This window comes from Colletes gigas, unplaced genomic scaffold, assembly GCF_013123115.1.
Source record: "Colletes gigas isolate AHSC1104 unplaced genomic scaffold, ASM1312311v1 Colletes_gigas_Sc00001, whole genome shotgun sequence".
NCBI lineage: Eukaryota > Metazoa > Arthropoda > Insecta > Hymenoptera > Colletidae > Colletes > Colletes gigas.
This window is the reverse complement of record NW_025106630.1, coordinates 10,261,906-10,282,579: the sequence shown is the minus strand read 5'-3', so window position 1 is coordinate 10,282,579 and position 20,674 is coordinate 10,261,906. Positions and strand designations below refer to the sequence as shown.

The window sequence follows — 20,674 nt, the reverse complement described above, 5'->3', positions numbered from 1 at the left end:
ATATTTTTAAGCGGTCTAAGGTACTCGAAGAATATTTTTGTTTACCGTTTCGTATCGCGATATAAAAGCGCGTCGAGGGTTCCTTGGACGTTAGGAAAAATCTAGTTAATAATTACTCTCGGTGTATGAATTCGAGCCGATTCCAAAGCGCTTGGAATTCCATCGGTACACGTGGAGATGAATCCGTACGAGGGAGGCGAATCGTCAACGCGCGACGATGTCGGGCCGCGTTGAATCGTGTCGCGTAGCGTCGCGTCGGTGTCCCGTGAGAGAAGCCGATGTCGCTGCGGGGAGCAACGCGGGGGAGGTAACTCCCGGCATAGCATAAAGGTGACTCCTCGCAGCCAAGACCTCCCATATGCTACTTAGCGTCCCGTTCGGTTCGGCAAACCTCCTGTCCGCCAGCAGAGAAGAAGGTGTCCGCTCCTTCCTCCACGGAACCCGCAGTTTTCTTCGTCCCGTCGCCGCGCGACGGAGTCGTTTCTCGCCGGAGCTGAACCGATCGTCGAATTCCGGGGTATTCGCCGCGACCGGATCCGAGGATCGCCGCGTTCGGAGGATTCCGAAACATCCGACGAGCGCGATGACGGGAATCGTACCGTTCCTACTACTGGCGTTACTGTTCCTGTCGAGGCACCTCGACGCGGACGCCCATCCCGCCGACGTCTCCGAGGACCACGATGCCGACGGACGGGAACTCGAGGACAGCTGGTCCCTGGCCGACCTGAACGAGGGCAACGATCACGACGCCCGCCGGGACGAGGCTCTAGAGAAGCTGCAACAGGTCCGTGCTCCTACGCGAGACGCTCTGTTATTTGTACACGTAAACGTTTGCGAAACAATGGACATATTAGCAGTGCTACCTACGGTTAACCATTGCAGGTACTCGGTATTCGGAGTCACGGCGAGAAGACGGGACGTCGCAAGGTGCCGCCGCAATTCATGTTGGAACTGTACAACAACGTCGCCGATCCGAGCGGCGTCACGCGGGGTAGAAATCCGTACAACGCCAAGGTTGTCCGCAGCTTCATCGAAAGAGGTAATCGCGCCTCCCTCCGCGTAAACCGCCTCCGGTCTCGTAGCCGGTCCAAGTTTGCTCAAAGTCACACGCTCTCCCCGGCAGACACGTCCATGTCGCGGTTCTACTTCTTCAACATCACGGGGCTGGAAGTGAACGAGTCCGTGTTGGAGGCGGAGCTTCATCTCTATCGGAAGAGGACCGCCTTGCGAACCATGCACCCGTCCACCGTTACTACTCCTTACTACTTGGTGAGTAAGGCGAATCCACGGATCCATTCTTGGATCTTCCTCTAACGTAGACCTCCTTCAGATAAGGGTGTACCAAGTCATGGACGAGAAAAGCTTGGACGTCCCGGATCTCCACAGGCTTCTGAACGTCAGATACGTCGGGGCTCACGCGTCCGGTTGGCAGGTAAGCTTCGTGGTCGATGCTCGAGTCGGCGGATGTTCCGGGTGCACCGAACGATCGTTTGTTTCCAGATATTCAATGTGAAACAGGCGGTCCTCGCCTGGTTGAACGGCGAACCGAACCTGGGGTTGCTGGTGACGGCCACCACGCTGTTCGAGGACCAGGTGAACGTGGAGTTCTCACGGCGGAACGAGTACCATCACAGCAAGCAACCGATCCTGGTACTGTTCGACGACGACGGGAAAGGCCAGCTAGGAAACAAAAAGGTCGTTCCTCGTTACTACGCGTACGGCAACGACAACGAGGTGGAGGCGGAGGTGTCCTACGACGAGGACGACGAGAAGATCGATCTGAAGGACGAGTACAACGACAAGAGACACGACGGTCGGCACGGTCAGACGGAGGAGGCTCGATGGGAAAGCGGAAACGCGTCGGAGTATTTCCAAAGACAGAAGAGGACGCACAAGGAGGATACCGTGACGGAGGTGGCCGGAGGTAGCGAGGACGCGGCGGAAACCACCGGGCGTCGTCGCAGAGAAGTGATGCCCTCGACGAGGAACATTTTCAGGACGATAAACGTGTATAGAAGAGCGAGGCGACGGGAGAAGGCGAAGAAGAGCGTCCGTCGAAGGCTGACGTCTCGCACGAGCGTTCGCCAGAAGCGATCAACCAAGAGCCACGCGTCCGTCCAACAGAACGTCACCGAGTGCTCGAGGCACGAGCTTTACGTAGACTTCAAAGAGATCGGTCTCTCCTCATCGATCATCGCTCCGCTCGGCTATTCCGCCTATTATTGCAAAGGTATCTGCGAGTCGCCGTTGAGCCAGGACCAGCAGCCGACAAACCACGCGACCATCCAAGGGATCGTTCATAAAATGGGGCTGGTCAAGGGCGTGGAGAGACCTTGTTGCGTGCCCACGAAACTCCTGGGCACCACCATTCTGTTCTTCGACGACAACGAGAACGTCGTGCTCAAGGTCTACCAAGACATGATCGCGAATCGATGCGGGTGTCGTTAAAGGTATCGTCTGAGATCGTCGCGACGGGTCACCTGTTCTTCTCGCGGATGAAGAGGTGACAGACGCGCGTTACGCTTTCAGCGTTCAGCGGAGGAAGCAATGGTATACGGAAGATATCGACAGATAGAGAGAATGAGCGAACGTATGCACAAAGAGAGTGAATGCACGCGTGACGTAAAGAAACGATTTCATTGCGCGTTAGTTACGAGAGTCATTCCCACAGATTCGCTTCGTGATCGCCCGTTCAATCAATCGTCCCCCGACTTTTGTACATAAGAACATTCCTAAATTCGCGTCACGATCGTACGTATCAACGATCGGCACGCGTCCGTATCGTATCCTGTATTCGTCGTTAAATTATTATTATAATCACACACGCACACACGTAGGGAGTTAGTCGAATTGTGAACTGTATATAAATGCTGTATCTGATACGTTAGAGTTATTTATATTTTAATTACGATTGAATAAAACGAATATTTAAGCGAGACGACCGTCTTTTCTTACACCCATTCTCACGCGTCTATGCGGTGTTTATTAAGATTTAGCGGATTCTATATTCGGCGGGGTATCGTACCCGGTCGCGAATACGTTTATTTACATACAGGATCTCGCGCGGAATTATTTTCGTTGATAAGGTGTCGAATAAACCGAAGCCAGGTGAACGAAACGGGACGGGGGCGAGCGGCGGCGTGGCGATTTTTTCTTTTTTTTTTTTCTTGTCGACGGAGACGATTTCGAGCGGCGAGATCGAGGCGTAAATTTTACGAGCGAGCCAATAAAATAAGCGTGACGGTAACGGTGCCCGGAGACGATGACTTTGGCGCCGCTGGATGCAGAGAGGCAGTCGCGGAATGTCACTGCTACCGGTGTTAAATACTGTTTCTTTTAACTCGTTTTTTCCCACCGTCGACGATCTACGAGTAAATAAACGAAGCCGAATCGGAACCGAGAGACCAGGACCATAAACAGTTCCGTGCTAATGGTACGCGCCGCGAAGCTCCAAATCTCGTCCCACCGACACCCTTTGGCGTCTTCCTCCCTCCCCTCTCGCGTTTTACTTTTTTTTTCATTTCGTGACCCGATGACGTGTCGCGATTCTCGTTTTATCGCATCGCTGGAATATTTGGATCGTGGAACGTAAACAGATTAGTTTAACGACCCCTGGTCTTCGTTCCGCGCCCCGTGAATCGACGCGAGATTTGACGGACATCCTCGACTCGCTAATTTATCTATTTTACGGTAAAATAGAAGCTGATAATTCGAAAGGTATACTGTACTATAGGTGCGCAAAAGAAGGTCGAATAAGGATGTAACAAGGAACATCTGCGATATCAGATAGTACTTCTATAGTTAAAAATGAACTCGCAATTCGTCGTTCTGGACCACTACGTACTGGCATAATCGACGGGACAACGAGCGCGAAGAATCAAGGGAAATTACAGACGATTAGGCGGTATCTCTCGATCGTCCAACCACAGCGTCTTCCTGTTTTCTCGTTACCACTCCCCTTTGGAATCGTTGCACGGGCATAAATCTCCACCCACGATTCTTACAGAGCCGGGCCAATTTGTCCGAAGAATAATTTAAAGTATTTGATCCTCGTTCTTTCTAACTGTCCTTGCGTTTGTCACGGCGCTGAACGGAAAGGAGACGTAAATTGATTCACTGGCCCGGATCAGCAGCCGCGAAGGATCCAAAATAATAACTATGAGCGTCGTTCGAACAGCACAAACGTTCTCCTTTAAAATGTAATCGATATCTATTCTTTAGTTGCACCTATTTTCGACCAGCTTTTCGTTAAAAGTTTAGAAAAATAATTCCAAGTTTTATTTGAGACTTTACGAAAACGGAGTATCGAGAGTCTCTTGTTCCTAGTCAGCGGCGCCAAGAAAATGGAGAGAACGTGAGAGAGAGAGAGAGAGAGAGAGAGAGAGAGAGAGAGAGAGAGAGAGAGAGAGAGAGAGATTTAAACGAAAATACGCGGACAGTAAATAAGGCGCTCCGCGATGAAAGGGAGCAACCGTGGCGCTTTCGATATGGGGATTTGCATATTTGCAGGCGACCCGATCGTTCGCGTGCCATCGTACTGCATTCCGCGCGCGTGCATCTCCAGTTATATTTAATCCGCGGTGGGTGTATTTTCGAATCCACCCGGTTAAAAATAGACGGAACGCGTTCCATTGCATTCCACCGCTGTATTTAGATCCCTTGGTATCGTAACACGCGTTGTTCGGCCTATGACAAGTTCTTACGAGCTCACCAACGTATTCTCTCGTTTACATAATTATCGTACGCGACGGGCGGATTCCTCGAGGACGCTCGCGGGGGCAAGAACCACCACGATACACCAACATACAAGGAGAACGCAACACCTTCGGGGTCTCCGGTTTCTGTCCACTCGTAGATATCGTACTCCTGTGTACAAAAATATACAGTTGAATCACAAAATTATTTATATATACATTTCGTAGTACTAAATATAATTTTTTGGAAATACCGTATTCTTGTTTTCTCCCGTTTCGTTGATCCCTGTTTCATTTTTACCCGCTGCGGTCGAGAACTTTCGCCCAGATTCCAATTTAAGATCCTATGGTGGAAAAGCGAACATGTGAGAATGGAGTTCTCCGAACGTATAACAAAAATTGGGAATGGCTTTAGGGTGTTTCGTTGTTGTAATTATCAGGTCGGGTTCGTGCGAAACACGCGAGCGGCTAATGAACAACGATCGGAGAAACGGAGAAGAAACGAGGGAGAAACGATTAAAACGCGCCACGCGAGCCCGTACGCTGCTGGAAGGGTTAAGGATGTTGAACGTTGGAAGGACGTCGGCTGGAAGGAGGGAGGCTAGACCGACGTAGAGCAAAGGGAGAGCAGAGAGACGGAGCGGAGCAAAACGGATCGACGTAAAAAGAAAAGAGAAGACCTATAGGCTCCGGAGCTGCTGCTAAGTAAGAAACCCCGAGCCGTGAACTGTACGGCCTGTACAATGACGTAGTGTTCTGTCATCCGGCGCGCTACCTCTCCAGCAACCTCTCCGCTACCGCCACTTGGTCATTATAGTGGGACAGAACACTTCACCGGTTTACAACTATACATATAGTGGTAGGCCTTTGAACGGTACGCGCCTCGTGTCTCATGTACGCCGCGTTTCTTCTTCCTTCCCTCTTGTCGCGCGTTTTTTAATCGCGGGGTCCCTTTGCGTGCGTTGTCTCTCTTCCGCGCGACGCGTACACGGTATCGACAGTCGCGTTGACACCGACGGCCGTTCGCGACGCGTAACATTCGTGTAAACAAAGAGGCCGACGACACGGGAGCAACGTCTATCGCGATCGCGCATGCACGAGCAAGGAACCATCGTGGAGTAATCGTAGGGATGGACCATAGATCGCGTGTATCGATCGTATGGAAATCAGTGCCGCTAAAAAGGAACCATCGTTGCGTCTAACCATCCGGGATACCACGCGTTCGAACGCCCGCGAAGGAAGCATTATGACAAACGCGCGGCCCCATTGTCGGTGACAAACATGAAAGCGTCGGTCTTAATTTGCTGGATGCTAGTCTTCAGATCGATATTGGCTGCTTCTTTCGTGCACGCGGACGATCAACAAGTAAGTATATCGAAGTTGGGTCGCTTTGACATAATAAAACGTTAGTTTGTAACTTCGATTTCGATAAAGCGAAAGCAGAGTCGGGCAAATTGAACTTCCATCGATGGGTTATAATGTATAAATTAATCTAAAGTGAAATATTCGAGCAATGGCCCAACTCTGTTTAATAGCATCGCCGCGTAAACAGAAAATTTCGCCTGCTCGGCGGCAGGCTGCTACGCCATTGAATGGGAAACGATCTCGCAATGCACGCTTCCCAGAAGTAGAAACGTTCCGTCTCTCGGATCGCCGAGCGTATCCCATTCCGCTCCGTTCCATTCCAGCGTGTACCGCTGCGTCCCTTTTCCCTGCTCGATCCCCCGTATCTCATCCACGAGCCAAACACGGCCTCTTTTGATGTTGCGCCGACCGTTCACGCAAACGACCGCCGCTACCTTTCAGCCTGCAACCTCGGCTCTGTCCTCTGCGCCGGTCGATCGACCGATTCACGAACCCCTCTTTCTTTTTGGCAAATAATTAACCAGTCCGTTCGTCCGCTCGGGAAGCCGGGCGACGATGAAGCGAGCCGAAACTTGGAAGGAATCGTGGTCGAACGGTCTACCGCGAGATCCTTTCTTCCCCCGTTCGGAGACAGGCCGAACGACGACGACAAGGACGAGACGTTCCCGACGAGACACGCGAAACACCGGAAACGACGTCGTTGCAAAAACCGATCGAGCTGTTCCCGAGGGTCCCTCGGGGCAAGATTGTCACCGCCGCGGCGCAACGACACGAAGGACGATCGAGACGTCGCGAACGCGGTGTCGGAAGTCGAGGAAGAGCCGCGGGAACGACCGATCCATGGAACGAGCGATCGCGCGCAGGTGATTATCGGTAACGTTGACATTGACGCTTGGTAGACACCAATCTCGAGGGGTAACCGGGGCAAATATTGGCGTGTGTTTTCCTCGGTATATAGGGGTTGTACAATGAGACCAAGGGGGAGGAAGATTACGATGTTAAGGACAACGAAGAGAAGGATGAGACCGAGGTCGAAGACGCGAACACGCCCTCCTGGATGGACGTTCGATCGAGGAAGCAAGAGTTCGACGAGAACGACGATTACGCGGACATGGCGCGCCCCTCGGCCATTTACACGGCTATCGACGACCAAGTGACGTTCCACGAGAGCCTGGGCGTTCTGTTGAGCAAGCTGTTTCAAAGCCTGCGGAACGCTTCCGTCGCGAACGGCCGGGACATTCTCAAGGAGCTGAATTTCGTGAACGCGACGAACGAGGACCCCTGCCAGAAGTGGCTGAACAGCAAGGACAAGCTCGAGAAGGTTTTCTTAGGTAGGTATAACCGCGCCATTATTCGGGGGATCTATTGTCGCGACCGCCTTTTCCACGAACCGGACGATTCCGTTGCAGGTGGCCTGGCTTCGTTGCCCGCCTGTCCGTGCCAATACCCGAGCAACATCTTTTACGACGACAAAATTTGGGACGAGAGGCAGAAGCGGTATTTCAGGTGGCGCGACGTGAGCGGCGATTCACAAAGGCTCGACGTCTACAAACCGGGAGCCGCTTACTGCGTGCGCTCGTTGCTGATGCAAGGAAGCGGAAGCGTGGCCGCGCAGCACTGCTGCTATGACCGCAGGAGGAAACTCGTGACCCGCGGTTCCGGTGCAGGGACACCGAACTTCGTCAGCCCGGAGATATCGGCCATATTGCACGAGAGGATCGACGTGCTACCGTGGAGACTGTGCAAGGGAGACTTTTCCAGGTTCTTGAATCGAATATCCTCGCCACTCCTGCAATCGACCAGGGAGATTAGTGTACCATACGTCAATAACCGGGGTATCTAACAAAAATGACCGGAACTCTTTCATCCGCAGGTACAACGGAGTGAGACCGCCAAACAATGATAACGGCTGCGAGGCGAATCCCGACAACGAGGAGTACCAGCGGCAGATAGACGATACCAAGCACTATTAGCTGTTTCTCTTTTCGATTATTGTTCACGAAACGGGATACCTGTAGGGCATGCTTGCAGCGACTCTGTATTCAACGAGTTATATTTGAGCATTTAGAAGCGTTTCGTATGGCGTAATGTAGAGAAGAAAATATAGTACTGTTAATTTTATTACCTGCGTTACGTTTGTGCGTACTCCGATTTCGATACGACCCGTGTTAACGTAAGTTTTAAAAAGACGCGCCGTTGTCGAAAAGCGTTGAAAATCCGAAACCGGTTACGTGCATGCCGCGCGTATGTACGAGATTTCCAGTCACGTTTCTTGCGCTTCTCGCCGAGCGAAAGTGGGGGGAAGGCGAACCCATAGGACGAACGGCGAAGTCGATTCAACGGCGCATGGCGAAGCGGTCAGTTGTTATGGTTACCGTTCGCAGACACACAGGTTACGTCGACTATTGTATTCCTTCGTAAACTGAAAATTCGATGGACGAACATGGACTGGGCTTCGGATTTGGAAATCACCTCGAAGAAGGTAAATCCTGAAATTTCTATCCTTACGTCTTTTTTCTTTTCGTTTCATGAGGGAGACTTACAGTGTCTGACATTGCTTTCCGGGCATTTGATTCCTCAGCTTTTACCACGTCTCGGCAGACGTTCGACGCAGAACGTTACGCAGGAGGATTCCAAGTCGGACGATGACCTCCTCGAGAGTCCTATATCGGTGCCCTCTGGGAAATTGTCGCAACCACCTGTGGTACCTCCGCGCACCAGGAAAACGGGGTGGGGAGACGAACTAAAAAGCGGGAAGTAAGACGTTTTGTAATATCCGTTGTTTCCGGAAAGAAGGAATTTCAGCAGTAATAGTTATTTTCTTGCACTTCGATTCTAGATCACGAGGGGCCACTAACATCATCGAACAGTGAGTATAGTGAACGGAATTAACGAATCAGATGTCCATAGTCACTGATAGTCTGTTTCTTAGGGAACGTTCCCGAGGGACGGAGAAGGACGATCCGATAAGCGGTGAGTAAAAGAATCTTTCTGAACAAGGAATACTTAACTTCCTGTTGATCATAATGTTTTTAAAGCTCAAGACATCTTCAAGCTAATTTTTTTTTCGTTATTTGTAGATATTCCTGTTATACCGGATTTCGATGAAATACAAGAAGACAGTGTATTATCCGACATCAATGCAGCCACGTATGTATTGCCATGTGGTCTCGTTTTTGATATTTTCTATATTTTCCGTTTAATTATTTTACATTAATAATTACCTCGTAGGATCAATGTGAACAGGGTTGCTGCATACAAAGAACTCGACACAGATTTGGTAAAAAATGCTGCATTCACGTCTCTAAACGGTGTTAGTCTTTCTCTTCTCGCGGAGAAATTGTACACTGAGAATCTGACGAAAGAACCGGATGAAGTGTGGAATTGGAATCTTCTTTTCACTCAAGTTTCCTCTGAAATCAATAGCGAGGCACAGAAGAAAATTCATACGTAATGTTTATGTGCTAATGTTAAATTTAAGTTAAATGTACTAATTTGGTAATATAAGAATGAACCGAAAATCATTGGCTTACTGCTTTCTTTACCTTGCATTATGTATTCGTAATTTTATATAAAAATTATAAAAATTGATGGCATATTATAAGAACGTAGTGTAGGAATAGTAAAAAAACATTGATTGACAATTTATGTGGAAATTTTTTATAAAAAACATGGCATACTGCTTATCTGCAGTGCCTGTATATGGAAGCGACAAATTAACCTCGTCTGACCTATTCGATTTGCCCCCCAATTTGGAAATCGCGGTAGTTCGAGGAGCGACGTGAAGACTCGACCGTGCAGGCGTGCAAATTCGAGGTTACTCGAACCACGAACTTGAACGCGCAATCGGGAGCCGAACACAAGCTACTTGAAGCGACCACGTGACAACACCCACTGAGCAGATCTGCCACCAATTTCTACGTTAGCGATCAATGTTCAGTTGTGCCATCACTAGCACACACTTCCGAGAGACTCGCTTCGGTCCTCCTATATAAAGGAACATCAGGCCGTTCGAGCACTTGCGAGAAACACGCCCCGTTGACTGCATAGCACAGGAAATCATTTGCTCGTGACAGTTATTTTTTCTTCTTATCTGTATAACATTGAAACATTTTAAAAGATTATTTAAACGATCAAAACCTCTATAAAGTAGTTATTTAACGCAAATATAAATAAAATACTGTAAGGTTTATCGCGCAGGACATCTGTTGGATGAACGTGAAAACTGTAGTACTGTCGTACTACGGGGGGCGCGACGATCGAGTCATCGAGACTCGAGTACGCCGGCGCTACGTGTTTGAAATTGGCAGACGCGTGAAACTATAACCCGCTCGCGTTAAAATCAAACATTATCCGCATGTTCGCGCAAAATACAAAATTAACAAGCGCCGAGAAAAAGTTCACCGACAGCAGTTTTAAATGTTCTAATGTGTCGCGATGGGTATGGCCCACGCGTCGGCGAAGAAAACGGAGGAGCCAAGCGTAATATCAAACGAGGAAGAATGCGTACCGTGCGTGGAACCGCAGGACAGAGGGCCAGGGAATCCAGGAAGTTTCGAGGACCTTCACATAAAGGTGAAGGATCTATATCCTCAGAATTTCGAAGGAGCACGGCTGACAATCAACAAAATACTCAGCCAGCACTTCAACGTAACTCATTCGATCATACTGAGCTCCGTGACTCCGTCCGGTTACAAATTCGGCGCGAAATACGTTGGCACGAAAATGGTGGGCCTGAAAGAGAAATACCCTCTAGCTGTAGGCGAAATTTCACCGAATGGGAACCTGACCGCCTCGCTCGTAAACACTGTAGGTTGTAGATTCAGATACAAACTGTCAGCGCAATTCGACAAACAGAAATGCGAAGCATCGAGCTTCAGTGCGGAGTATCGCGCGAATGATTTCACGGTGGCGATGACCGTGGCTAATCCACAAATACTTAAGAAGCAAGGAACGGTGGTGATACATTTTTTGCAATCGATCACGTCGAGGATTGCGTTAGGAGCGGAGATTGCGTGTCTTCGTGGTTGGAAGATACTTGGGATCCAGCAAACTATCATGTGCATGGCATTTAGGTACAGCACGGGACCCACCACGTTTTCTGGTACCGTGGGCGAAGCAGGCTTGCATTTGTGTTATCATCGTAGAGCTAGCTCGCAACTGGAGCTCGGCGTCGAGCTAGACACAAATTTGCGTACTCATCATTCGATCGCCACTATTGTTTATCAGGTGAACGTTCCGTACGCGGATCTCGTATTTCGCGGGATCTTTAATTCGGAGACCACCGTCGGCGGTGTTTTCGAGAAGAGATTATATCCGATACCAGAATCCTCACTGCTTATTAGCGGCCTCTTAAATCACAAGAAGCAACAATTTCGTGTGGGTGTCGGCCTTAACATCGGACAATGATAACATTTATTGTCACTCACGGGAATTCGATGTATGTAATATTAACGTTGTTGTCTCACATACAATATCGTCGTCTGAAAATACGATAGAAACGAATAGTGATGATGAAATGAAATTAACGTAAGAAGGTTTTATTATTTTTCCAAAAGACTACAGAGTGAAAAAACCTTTTATATATTGCTACAACAGCCGTCGTACAACAATTTGTGGCAATATGCGTAGAGCGCGGTTGGTCTGAAGAATTCCAATGGTTGCATGAGAAACATATTGTAAAGAGCACCCTGTATGCACGAGAACTTTTATGTATTTATGCCTGTATACTGATAAAAGTAGAATTCTACATGAATGAAATTTTAATCTAATCAGATTGAAGCTAAATGCAAGTGTCTGGCACTTTGATACTACTACATTTACCATCAAAACGTTTTTTTTTTTTTTTTTTATAAACCGTTAATCAAATATATTATTCTAGTCGTCTCCGTTTGCTATTCTCTCGTCCAAATCGTCGTATTCGTGGAAAGCGGTGGTCTTCAACTTATCGAAATTAACTTCAAATTTTTCGTTAAGAAGTCCATTTTCATCGGCGTATTCTAAAATATCACAGATCAACGGCGATTCGACTCCCAGAATGTATTCGCACGTTTTCGGTTCAAGCAGAAACAGAGAAACACTCGATGGACTGGCCGCGTGCTCGATGCACTTCAATTTCACCTAAAAATTAAATGCGCGTTTATTACGTTAAATTTTTTACTTATTCTTGTTTTATGCGACATACCTCCGTTTGTCTTGGATTACCCGTTTTGTCGCAGATATTTCCGTCGCTATAAAAGTGGGAAAGTTGTTTCCGTAGCTCTGGTGACTTTAGCTTTTTATGTGGATGAGCCGCGATCCAATCTAAATGCTTCTGCTTATCGAATTTACCGAGATTTACGATTGTTTTTGTACTATCACGCTCTACGTGATACTGGACTACCGAACGTCCATAGCAGAATTCATACTTCCACCATCCATTGCCCTATTTATACACATTATATGTTATTCCCTTAAATATAAGTAGAATACGGTATAAAAAACAAAATACTTACACCATGTAAACAATTTTTTCCGCTTAAGAAATTTTTCACGGGACTAACTTCGGCCGGACTGATACCTTGGTCTGCTAATGAATTTATAGCATCATCGATATTATTATGCTTGTCTATAACGTCGACTGGATGTATTTCAACTCTAATACGCGCCTCACCATCCTGAAATGGATATAAATGCTGATTAAATTACTATTTGCTGAATACTCTAAACGAATATCCTTGCGACAATTGCAATCAATGTTAATATCAATTTGATGAGATTATTAGATACATGAGCGCTATATTATTATTTCTTTTTAATAATGAGAGCGAAAAAAATGAAATTTTACATTATATTATATAACGATTATATAAACTGATTTCAAATATCAAAACATGTTTAATTTATTTTTAAAATACATGCATCATTTGGCATCGAATGTTAAAAAATTGTTGGTACTATCCAATAGCTGCTTGAAGCAATGTGAAAAGCAACAATAAAAAATGTAGAATATACTATAAGTTTGGTTGCAATGAAGTAAAGCATGAGGACATTGATACAAAAGATATAATAGCAAGTAGCAGTCATAATATTACTGTATCATTGCTTTGAAAGATACGTAATTTCAAAAGAAACAAATATATGTAGAAAAGGAAGGGACAGAATGAGATATACGTTAATGATAACAAATGACAAGAACCATCAAGCGCTTGAACCTGTCCCCAAAATTACGAAATATTCTGACCTGGCCCTCCTTATCTACATGCAAGGTCGCATAGATTTTCTGCAGCTTGTCATCCTGTGCAACAAAAATAAATTGAGTATATAGATAATAAACGAACAAAAACTGAATTATTTAATATTAAGATAAAACAAGCCATAACGCGGCTTAATTGCAGTATGCCAGACGAATAACGCGTGAACAAACTTAAAATTTATAAAAAACAAACAAGTGTTTTATATTAAAAAAGTGCAGTGCACAATATTTGAGAGTATATAGAATCTTCCTTGAAAACATATTGCATGTGTTTTGCAAAAACCATTAACAAAATTTATTACTACCATGTACAGGAAATAAATAACAAAACATATTTTATTTCAAACAATAATATTATATACATACGACACAAGCATAGTCAAAAATAAATGATTGAAAATAAAGTATCCCCAAGAGGTGATTTTACCGTCACTTTTTGATGCCGCAATGTTAAACTTTCCATCTCCATTGCCATAAGAACTCTTGGTTTTGTTGGTGCTGTATCAACCGGTAGACAATTAATTTCGTTCTCTCTTATATCTTGTGGTTTGTAGTCAGGATGAGCACATAATAAAGGAGAAAGGACAATGATCTCATATTCACAGCTAACAGTTTCCTTCACCGAAAATAGTTCATGTTTATCATGTTGATAACAGACATAGAGAACTTTAACCTTTCGTGGTTTATTATTTATATTGCAAACTGTGCCATCGGTCATCTCTATTTCCACGTAAGGCATATTGATACCATCAACTTTCTTAATTGGTATATCTCTTTTCCTATTAGGATTTTCTTGCTGCTTTGCATATTCTGCTATAAGCTTCAGTTCTTGTAACTTATCATAAGATCCCAAATAATATTCTTGCGTTTTCACCTTTTTCCCATCTCTATCATCATGATATTGGCGTACAAATTGTCCATGACATAATTCGTATGTCCAATAAGATTCAACCTACATAAATCATATTAGTTTTACTTAAAGCAAAATGCTTTGCAAGTTTTGATGAAAATAAGTTTTTTGATACATACCCTGTAGGAACAAGTATCATGTTTAAATAAAAATGATAAAATTTCCATTGGATTCAGTCCATGGTATGGTTCGTTATAATCTTGCTCTTGATTTGTAGTATCAGGAATCAAACACTTGTATCGTTCATTCTGTGCAGTTGTTATAAAATATGGTTCTACATTTGTCCGAGATTCCTATGAGAAATGTACATTTAATCACTTTACGAAGGTAACATAATATTTAAAAGCATTTTAACTTCTGTTTTATACTCATACTCACTAATAAATCGGACTTGGCTTTTCCTGGCCAATTAATTTTAAAGAGGTCCGTGTCATCAAAACTTCTAAAATCGTGCCCATTTACAATAGCGATTATGATAAAGAACACATTGCAAATACCACAGCGTTTCCACATTTTTATAAAATTGTAATTAAATCACATATTTTTAGTCAACGTATACATGTAAGGTATCTATGAGTATGTGACAATGGTAATTTCAATGTTAATAGTTTACGGACACGGCGTAGTTCGGAAAAAGTACTTCTAACGTGTTAAAAGGAGGCACTGTAACGTATGTCCGCCATCAAAGTAATTTAAATTTCATTCTTCATGGAAGAGAATCATTTCGTACGGTCTTCTTCTATGAACAATTTTCACGTGCGATTGACATTACATGTACGAAATTTTCAACGTTTGCCTAACCTCAGTTACGTTCAAATACCAATAACTTTGTTCCACGTGAACAGTATACGTGGTCAGTCTTCTGCGTAATACCGTTCAATGTGTACAATACAATGAAGAACAATTAAAGATAAAAACATGTAATCATTTGTCAGGTTTTCAATTTCCATTCACGCAATACTTCGTTCGGAAACAGTACGATAGAGCAATTTCATCCGTAGAAATGATTAGGGATTCTAAAAGTAGGTATACGGCCCTGATTTAGAGAACACCGTAAGTCCGTAACCCACGTAAGTATAATGAACGTACGTAATGCAAACAGTGGATTAAAAGACTCGCAGGTGGCGTTTACAACGCGTAAAAATTCGAATTTCCGCGGCAATCAATTATATCGTATTGTATGAACTCTGTTTAATATCCTCAAGTAATTCCTCTTTGAATAATGTTTATTAATTCACGAGGAGGTGGCGTTGTTCAAGTCTATTAGACGAAACCACTTTGATCGAGTATCGTAATCGGTATATACAGTACGCTCCAGGAGGTCGGACCAGCCTGGTGTTCGAAAGTTCATAGAACCGCCATTGCTAACGAGTATCAATCTGACAGCGCGATCCGACGAAATCGTTTCTACCAGAAAAGTTTCACGAAACCTGGTGTGCCTTCTCGATAGTATGATAGTCTAGTCCGTGATTCGTGACCGAGAATCGTGATCGAGGACTCGTCCAAGTAGAAACAGGCACAAAGTCACAAACTAGTTCGACCTTAAAAGTCATCCGCCGTTGGTTGTTCTGTTCGCGTTCTTGCGAAAAGAAACCCAAGATAATTCGGGAACGTGCAGGAACGTCCGCCTTCCGGTCGAATTAACATGTCGGACACGAGACGTCGTCGAAAATCTAATCAGTCGTGCGGTTCCGACGACCTCTCGGACTCTTGCGAGGAGTTGAACACAACGAAGGAGATCCAGGTTAGTCGATAGAAAAATGTTTTCTTGACTAAATATTTCGGAAACTTTCGGAGGAACAGTTTTCATTTGTTTCTTTATTTAGTTTTTATAATCTTTCGAGCTCTTGTCGTTTATTGAAATTATGTTTTTTGCGTTTAACTGGATCAAAACTTCGGCCGAAGGCCTGATTAAGCGGATTAAATAGACTGTTGTAATACTTCTGTATGTAATCGCGAACTAGGGAAACTTTTCTTTGTGCTCGATTTACCGGCAAACTGGTCTCGCGGACTGTCATAATTTTAATCTGCACATTCAATTTGTATTTCAACGCCTTATTAAAAAATTCTAACAATTACTCTACTTTGTAATGTAAATATATTCATGTACACTCCAACGATTTTTTACTCTTTTATAAATTACATCGATACAAGCAAAGATAACATGCATATACCCTTGTACTCCTTTTGTATATTTTTTCTACAGAGCAGTGAACAAACTGATGGACACCAAGATTCAGAATGTGATATTTACCCATCAGATTCTGATGTTGAATCTCAAGATGGTGCACTAAGAGAAAGTGGAGATGGCCAAGAAGAAGAGAAACCTCAAAAAAAATTAGATGATGATGAAGACAGACGCAATCCACAATATATTCCTAAAAGAGGAACTTTTTATGAGCATGATGATAGAACAGCAGATGAAGTGACAGATAATAATGCAGAGCCACAAAATGAGAGAGAAACCAAAGAGAAGAAAGTATGGAAAGACAAAGAAGATAGATGGGATCATGATAGATACAATGATGAAGAACAGGCACCAAAGAGCCATGAAGAATTGATAGCAGTTTATGGGTATGATATAAGGAATGAAGAAGGTCCACCCAGAGCTAGAAGAAGAAGAAGATATGGGTCAGTATATCTTTACCAGTGTCACAATTTTTTGTAATGGTTTTTTTTACATATTTTATTTGTTGCAGACGTGGCCCTAATAAATATACGCGTAATTGGGAAGATGAAGATGCATATGGGAAACCAGGAACTAATGTTGCCGTTAGAAATAAACGGTTTAGTAGAAGTGGTGAAGATTTCCCTGCTTTAGGAACTAATAAAAATTCTTCCCCACAAGTAGAAGAACCGGTAATCTCATCTGCTTGGTACAGTAGTAAAAATAAATCACAGAATAAAGTACAGAACTTTCCACCTCTACAAACTCAGGGTGATAGCCCAAAAACGAAATCTAGCAGCACGTCTAATGTTCACACGTGCGTAACGTTTTTATAAAAGAATTCGTGTTATTCTCCTAATTGAATTGAAAATGTTAATTAAATGTTTTAACTTACAGAAACGAAAATAAGGCTCCCAATGAACCCACAAACCCAGCCTGGAAAAAGGACACGAAGCATACATCCCATACTCAAAGTAGCAACGGAAATAGCGGCGCTGGTGGTGATGCAGATAAGTTGGTCAATGCAAAAACATCTCCAAGAGATAATAACAAGAGGAACGTCCAAGAGTCTGTAAGCTTGGCAGCAAGTAGAACTCGCGGGCGAGGAATGAGGATAAACGTTAATAACAATATGGTCACTAATAGAATGGTTGAGAGTAAACCAAAGGGACACGGAGCGGGTCCGATCACCACCGAGAATAAGAGAAATAGTACTATACAGAACGACGATGAACAACAAATTACAAATGACATGAAACGCGTTAGTGTTAGCGATGGTACACAGTATCATCAAAGTGGAAGACACAATAGTAAGTGTTTAATGAATATATGTATTTATTATGTGATGCTATATTTCGTATTAACCTTTTTCAGAGAACTTCTATGGACAGTCGTCCAATCAACAGAGATCTAACGCAGTACCTCCGAGAATGCAACAGCAGTCTCATACGCAACAACCACAACAATCGCAACAGCAACAATCGATTCAGCAGCAAGATGGTTCAGCTAATAGACCGAGACGATATTCCAGTTTGCGGCAACGTCCTACTGTGTCCGATACTCCGGGACAACAGACTTATCCACCGCAACATGGACAACACGGACAACATGGTCAACATGGATATTTTCCTCCTCAAGGTAAACATTGAGCATTCTGTGAAGTAATCAACTGGATTAGAAACATCTATTCAACGACATTACTCATAAAATTTATTTTTTGGGTTATCGTTTGTAATTTACATTTGATATTAATATGTGACTTTATGTACATGTACCTAGCTGGAAATTCAAGAGCTGTTTTAGAGTCACAAGGTAAGACAGAGTACAGTATTTTGATCGATTGTGTGAACAGTTTTCTTGCATTTATGTAATTGTTTTATTTTTTAGAACTAATTTTCGTATGTGGATACGTACATTGTGTGACATGTCTGCGTGAAAATGCGTTTGTGTGTGTAAATATATGTCGCTTAATATATAATGGCATATACTTTATTTTGATAGGATATCCACCAGGTCATTTTGAGCAGACTACCCCTGTTGCTACCGCAGCAACACCTATGGCTGGACAACCTGTTATTCCTTTGCCACCCAATGGCCAACCTGCTAGTTATGCTCCACCGCCATTTTTGGTACCGCCGCCGCAGTTTATTTCCCCGCAAACTGCTCCGCCTAGTATAATTAATTATGTTTCCGGCCCGAATGGACCAGCATTTCAACCAAATTATCAAGGTTATCAAGGATATAGCCCGCCGGTGCAGGTATAATAGTAATGACAGAGAGACTTCGGTGTTTTATTATACCCAGGTTTTCATGGATGTTTGTAATTTGTTAGCCTCAGCGTCCCCCACCGCCGCAAGAATTATTCCAACCGCAAGGTTGTACTTACTATAGTCCAGCGCAGCAGCAACAACAGCAACAACAATCGGCGCCAATGAGACGGCCGAAAGCAGCTATTCCAATTCTCCCACCACCGGACAATCAACATCAGGGCAGTAGAGGGAGAGGAAGAAGTACACAGCAACAACAAACGAGTCAACCCGGTAATATGCAACAGATTGAACTAGAGGTCAAGGACAATTTGTTTGAAGATGAACAGAATATTGTACCAGAGCCGTTTGATAGTACGCCAATCGAGGAGACTGTGCAGATTCAGGAAATGCAGAAAAATGAAGATTTAAGTGCAATAACGGATACTGTGGTTGAGGATGAAGGAAAGAATGTTAAAGACATTGATATTGATACAGCGGTGGACTCGCAAATTATTACGTCGGACCCCATAAATGAAATAAGTGCTGACGATTCGATAAAGGTCACTATAGATGATCATAATATCATTCCTCTGAAATCTCTGGAGACAGTCGTGGAAAAGACTGAGAATGATTTGAGCGTAATTGAAAACACTACATCCGAAAGCACAGTAATCGAAGAAGCAGCAGCTTAAAGGGACATCGCACAGGCTTTAATGTTTTTCCCGAGAGGACATAATTGTGAATCTTCGTGAGTACGAGTACGCATTATATTATAATGATACCGTGTAATATTAATGAAATTACTATACAGTACGTGTAGTGCATTGGTTTTCACAGGTTGCTTGTGAAACATCGTAGGAATTGGATGTGTGTGTCTAATACATATTTCGAATGATTTTATCTAATTCCAGCATATTGTTGTATATTTCGTAGTTCACATTTGTAATAATGTTTCGCTACGAATTCCATCGATCTGCTGCCACTATTAAAATCACATTCTTCAATATTGTTAAATTACTTTCATGTACGAAGTCTACTAATGATCGATTATTAGTGGAGGGGACTAGTGTTAAATGTACTACCGCATATCGAATATTAACGCATGCAGCATCGATTGGTAGAATGATTAATAAATCGATATATCTTTTTAATACAACGGCTATTGTAAATAGACTATAGTCAGGTCAGTAACGTCAGTATGTAATTATGTCTTGTGTGTACAAACACGTTTGTACTGCGATTTGTTGAGTAAACTGTGGATGAATGACGTACGTTTATTTAATAAATAATCACTACTTAACCTTACTTCTGTTACGACAGTGAAGGAAAATATTTGATTTTCATGTACCACAAAGAAGATGGTCATTATTATGGTTTAGCTTATCTACAAAGTGTATTTATGGCTAACATAATACTAACTACTAATTTTGTCATTGATTACATCTATCGAACTTTTTCGTAATAAGTACGAAAAGTTTAAACCACGACAACTCTTTTTCTTTTTTGTTTACTACGCTTACGACAATATGCTTTGTTATTGGCAAGATGGAATGGAATGATAAGATATTGATAAGAAGTTTTTTCATACGTGACTAAATTTATTTTTCCTCTTTTTTTTTTCGATTTGTCGAGGTTTACGGAAATCTGACGCAAAACTTTTATCGATCGAATTAAAAATCTTCCGTTTAAGAGGATAGGGCAATGAGCGATCGTACAAACATTGGAATTGATTCTTGCGTTAAGTGATCTAAGCACGTGATAGAAATGTAACATTTAGTGAATTAAAGATAAGTTCTATCGAGATTACGTAAAATTTTAGGAATATTATACACAGTACGAGATTTACATCGCATTATATTTATAACATAGTAGTAGTAATTATATATATCTTATTAAACTTTTTATATAAGGTTCGTCGGCGCCTACGGTAAATAGGTGGAAAATTATATAGATACAATAACGATCATGAATGTGATTCGATTATAAAGAATTACATGCAAATGTGCATGCGTGCCTATCATTTTGGTTCACGTTTTACGTTTTTTTTTTTCCCCC

The 20,674-nt window shown here is 43.6% G+C and overlaps 6 protein-coding genes across 7 annotated transcripts; 5 read left to right on the top strand and 1 right to left on the bottom strand.

The window, feature by feature from the left end:
* Window positions 1-411: 411 nt before the first annotated feature.
* LOC122394893 (bone morphogenetic protein 2-like) lies at window positions 412-2,819 on the top strand. Its single transcript, XM_043392094.1, has 5 exons — window positions 412-784; window positions 883-1,039; window positions 1,124-1,269; window positions 1,331-1,432; window positions 1,501-2,819. Exons 1-5 carry the CDS (start codon window positions 584-586, stop codon window positions 2,446-2,448), a joined length of 1,554 nt encoding a protein of 517 aa, XP_043248029.1. The 5' UTR covers window positions 412-583; the 3' UTR covers window positions 2,449-2,819.
* A 3,156-nt stretch (window positions 2,820-5,975) lies between these two features.
* On the top strand, window positions 5,976-8,032 carry LOC122396837. Its single transcript, XM_043395544.1, has 5 exons — window positions 5,976-6,059; window positions 6,605-6,922; window positions 7,018-7,390; window positions 7,469-7,820; window positions 7,933-8,032. The coding sequence occupies exons 1-5, from the start codon at window positions 5,976-5,978 to the stop codon at window positions 8,030-8,032; spliced, it is 1,227 nt and encodes a 408-aa protein (XP_043251479.1).
* A 408-nt stretch (window positions 8,033-8,440) lies between these two features.
* Window positions 8,441-9,513, top strand: LOC122395217 (intraflagellar transport protein 43 homolog). The gene is made up of 6 exons (XM_043392637.1): window positions 8,441-8,541; window positions 8,641-8,816; window positions 8,899-8,928; window positions 8,980-9,032; window positions 9,140-9,209; window positions 9,291-9,513. Exons 1-6 carry the CDS (start codon window positions 8,503-8,505, stop codon window positions 9,511-9,513), a joined length of 591 nt encoding a protein of 196 aa, XP_043248572.1. The 5' UTR covers window positions 8,441-8,502.
* A 983-nt stretch (window positions 9,514-10,496) lies between these two features.
* LOC122395642 (mitochondrial import receptor subunit TOM40 homolog 1-like) lies at window positions 10,497-11,468 on the top strand. The gene has a single exon (XM_043393396.1). It carries the CDS (start codon window positions 10,497-10,499, stop codon window positions 11,466-11,468), a length of 972 nt encoding a protein of 323 aa, XP_043249331.1.
* Window positions 11,469-11,640: 172 nt separating this feature from the next.
* On the bottom strand, window positions 11,641-15,258 carry LOC122402580 (endoplasmic reticulum lectin 1). The gene is made up of 7 exons (XM_043405913.1): window positions 14,582-15,258; window positions 14,323-14,496; window positions 13,721-14,245; window positions 13,282-13,335; window positions 12,554-12,715; window positions 12,244-12,483; window positions 11,641-12,179 (listed from the first exon to the last, which is right to left on the bottom strand). Exons 1-7 carry the CDS (start codon window positions 14,714-14,716, stop codon window positions 11,937-11,939), a joined length of 1,533 nt encoding a protein of 510 aa, XP_043261848.1. The 5' UTR covers window positions 14,717-15,258; the 3' UTR covers window positions 11,641-11,936.
* Window positions 15,259-15,478: 220 nt separating this feature from the next.
* Window positions 15,479-19,311, top strand: LOC122400170 (protein CASC3-like). 2 transcript variants are annotated; one of them, XM_043401893.1, is made up of 8 exons: window positions 15,481-15,947; window positions 16,410-16,834; window positions 16,903-17,187; window positions 17,268-17,680; window positions 17,745-18,008; window positions 18,150-18,182; window positions 18,372-18,628; window positions 18,703-19,311. In XM_043401893.1, the coding sequence occupies exons 1-8, from the start codon at window positions 15,849-15,851 to the stop codon at window positions 19,309-19,311; spliced, it is 2,385 nt and encodes a 794-aa protein (XP_043257828.1). In that variant the 5' UTR covers window positions 15,481-15,848. The 2 variants fall into 2 exon arrangements, with proteins under 2 accessions (XP_043258571.1, XP_043257828.1); XM_043402636.1 differs by lacking the exon at window positions 18,150-18,182 and having other exon boundaries at window positions 15,479-15,947.
* The last annotated feature ends 1,363 nt before the right edge of the window (window positions 19,312-20,674 follow it).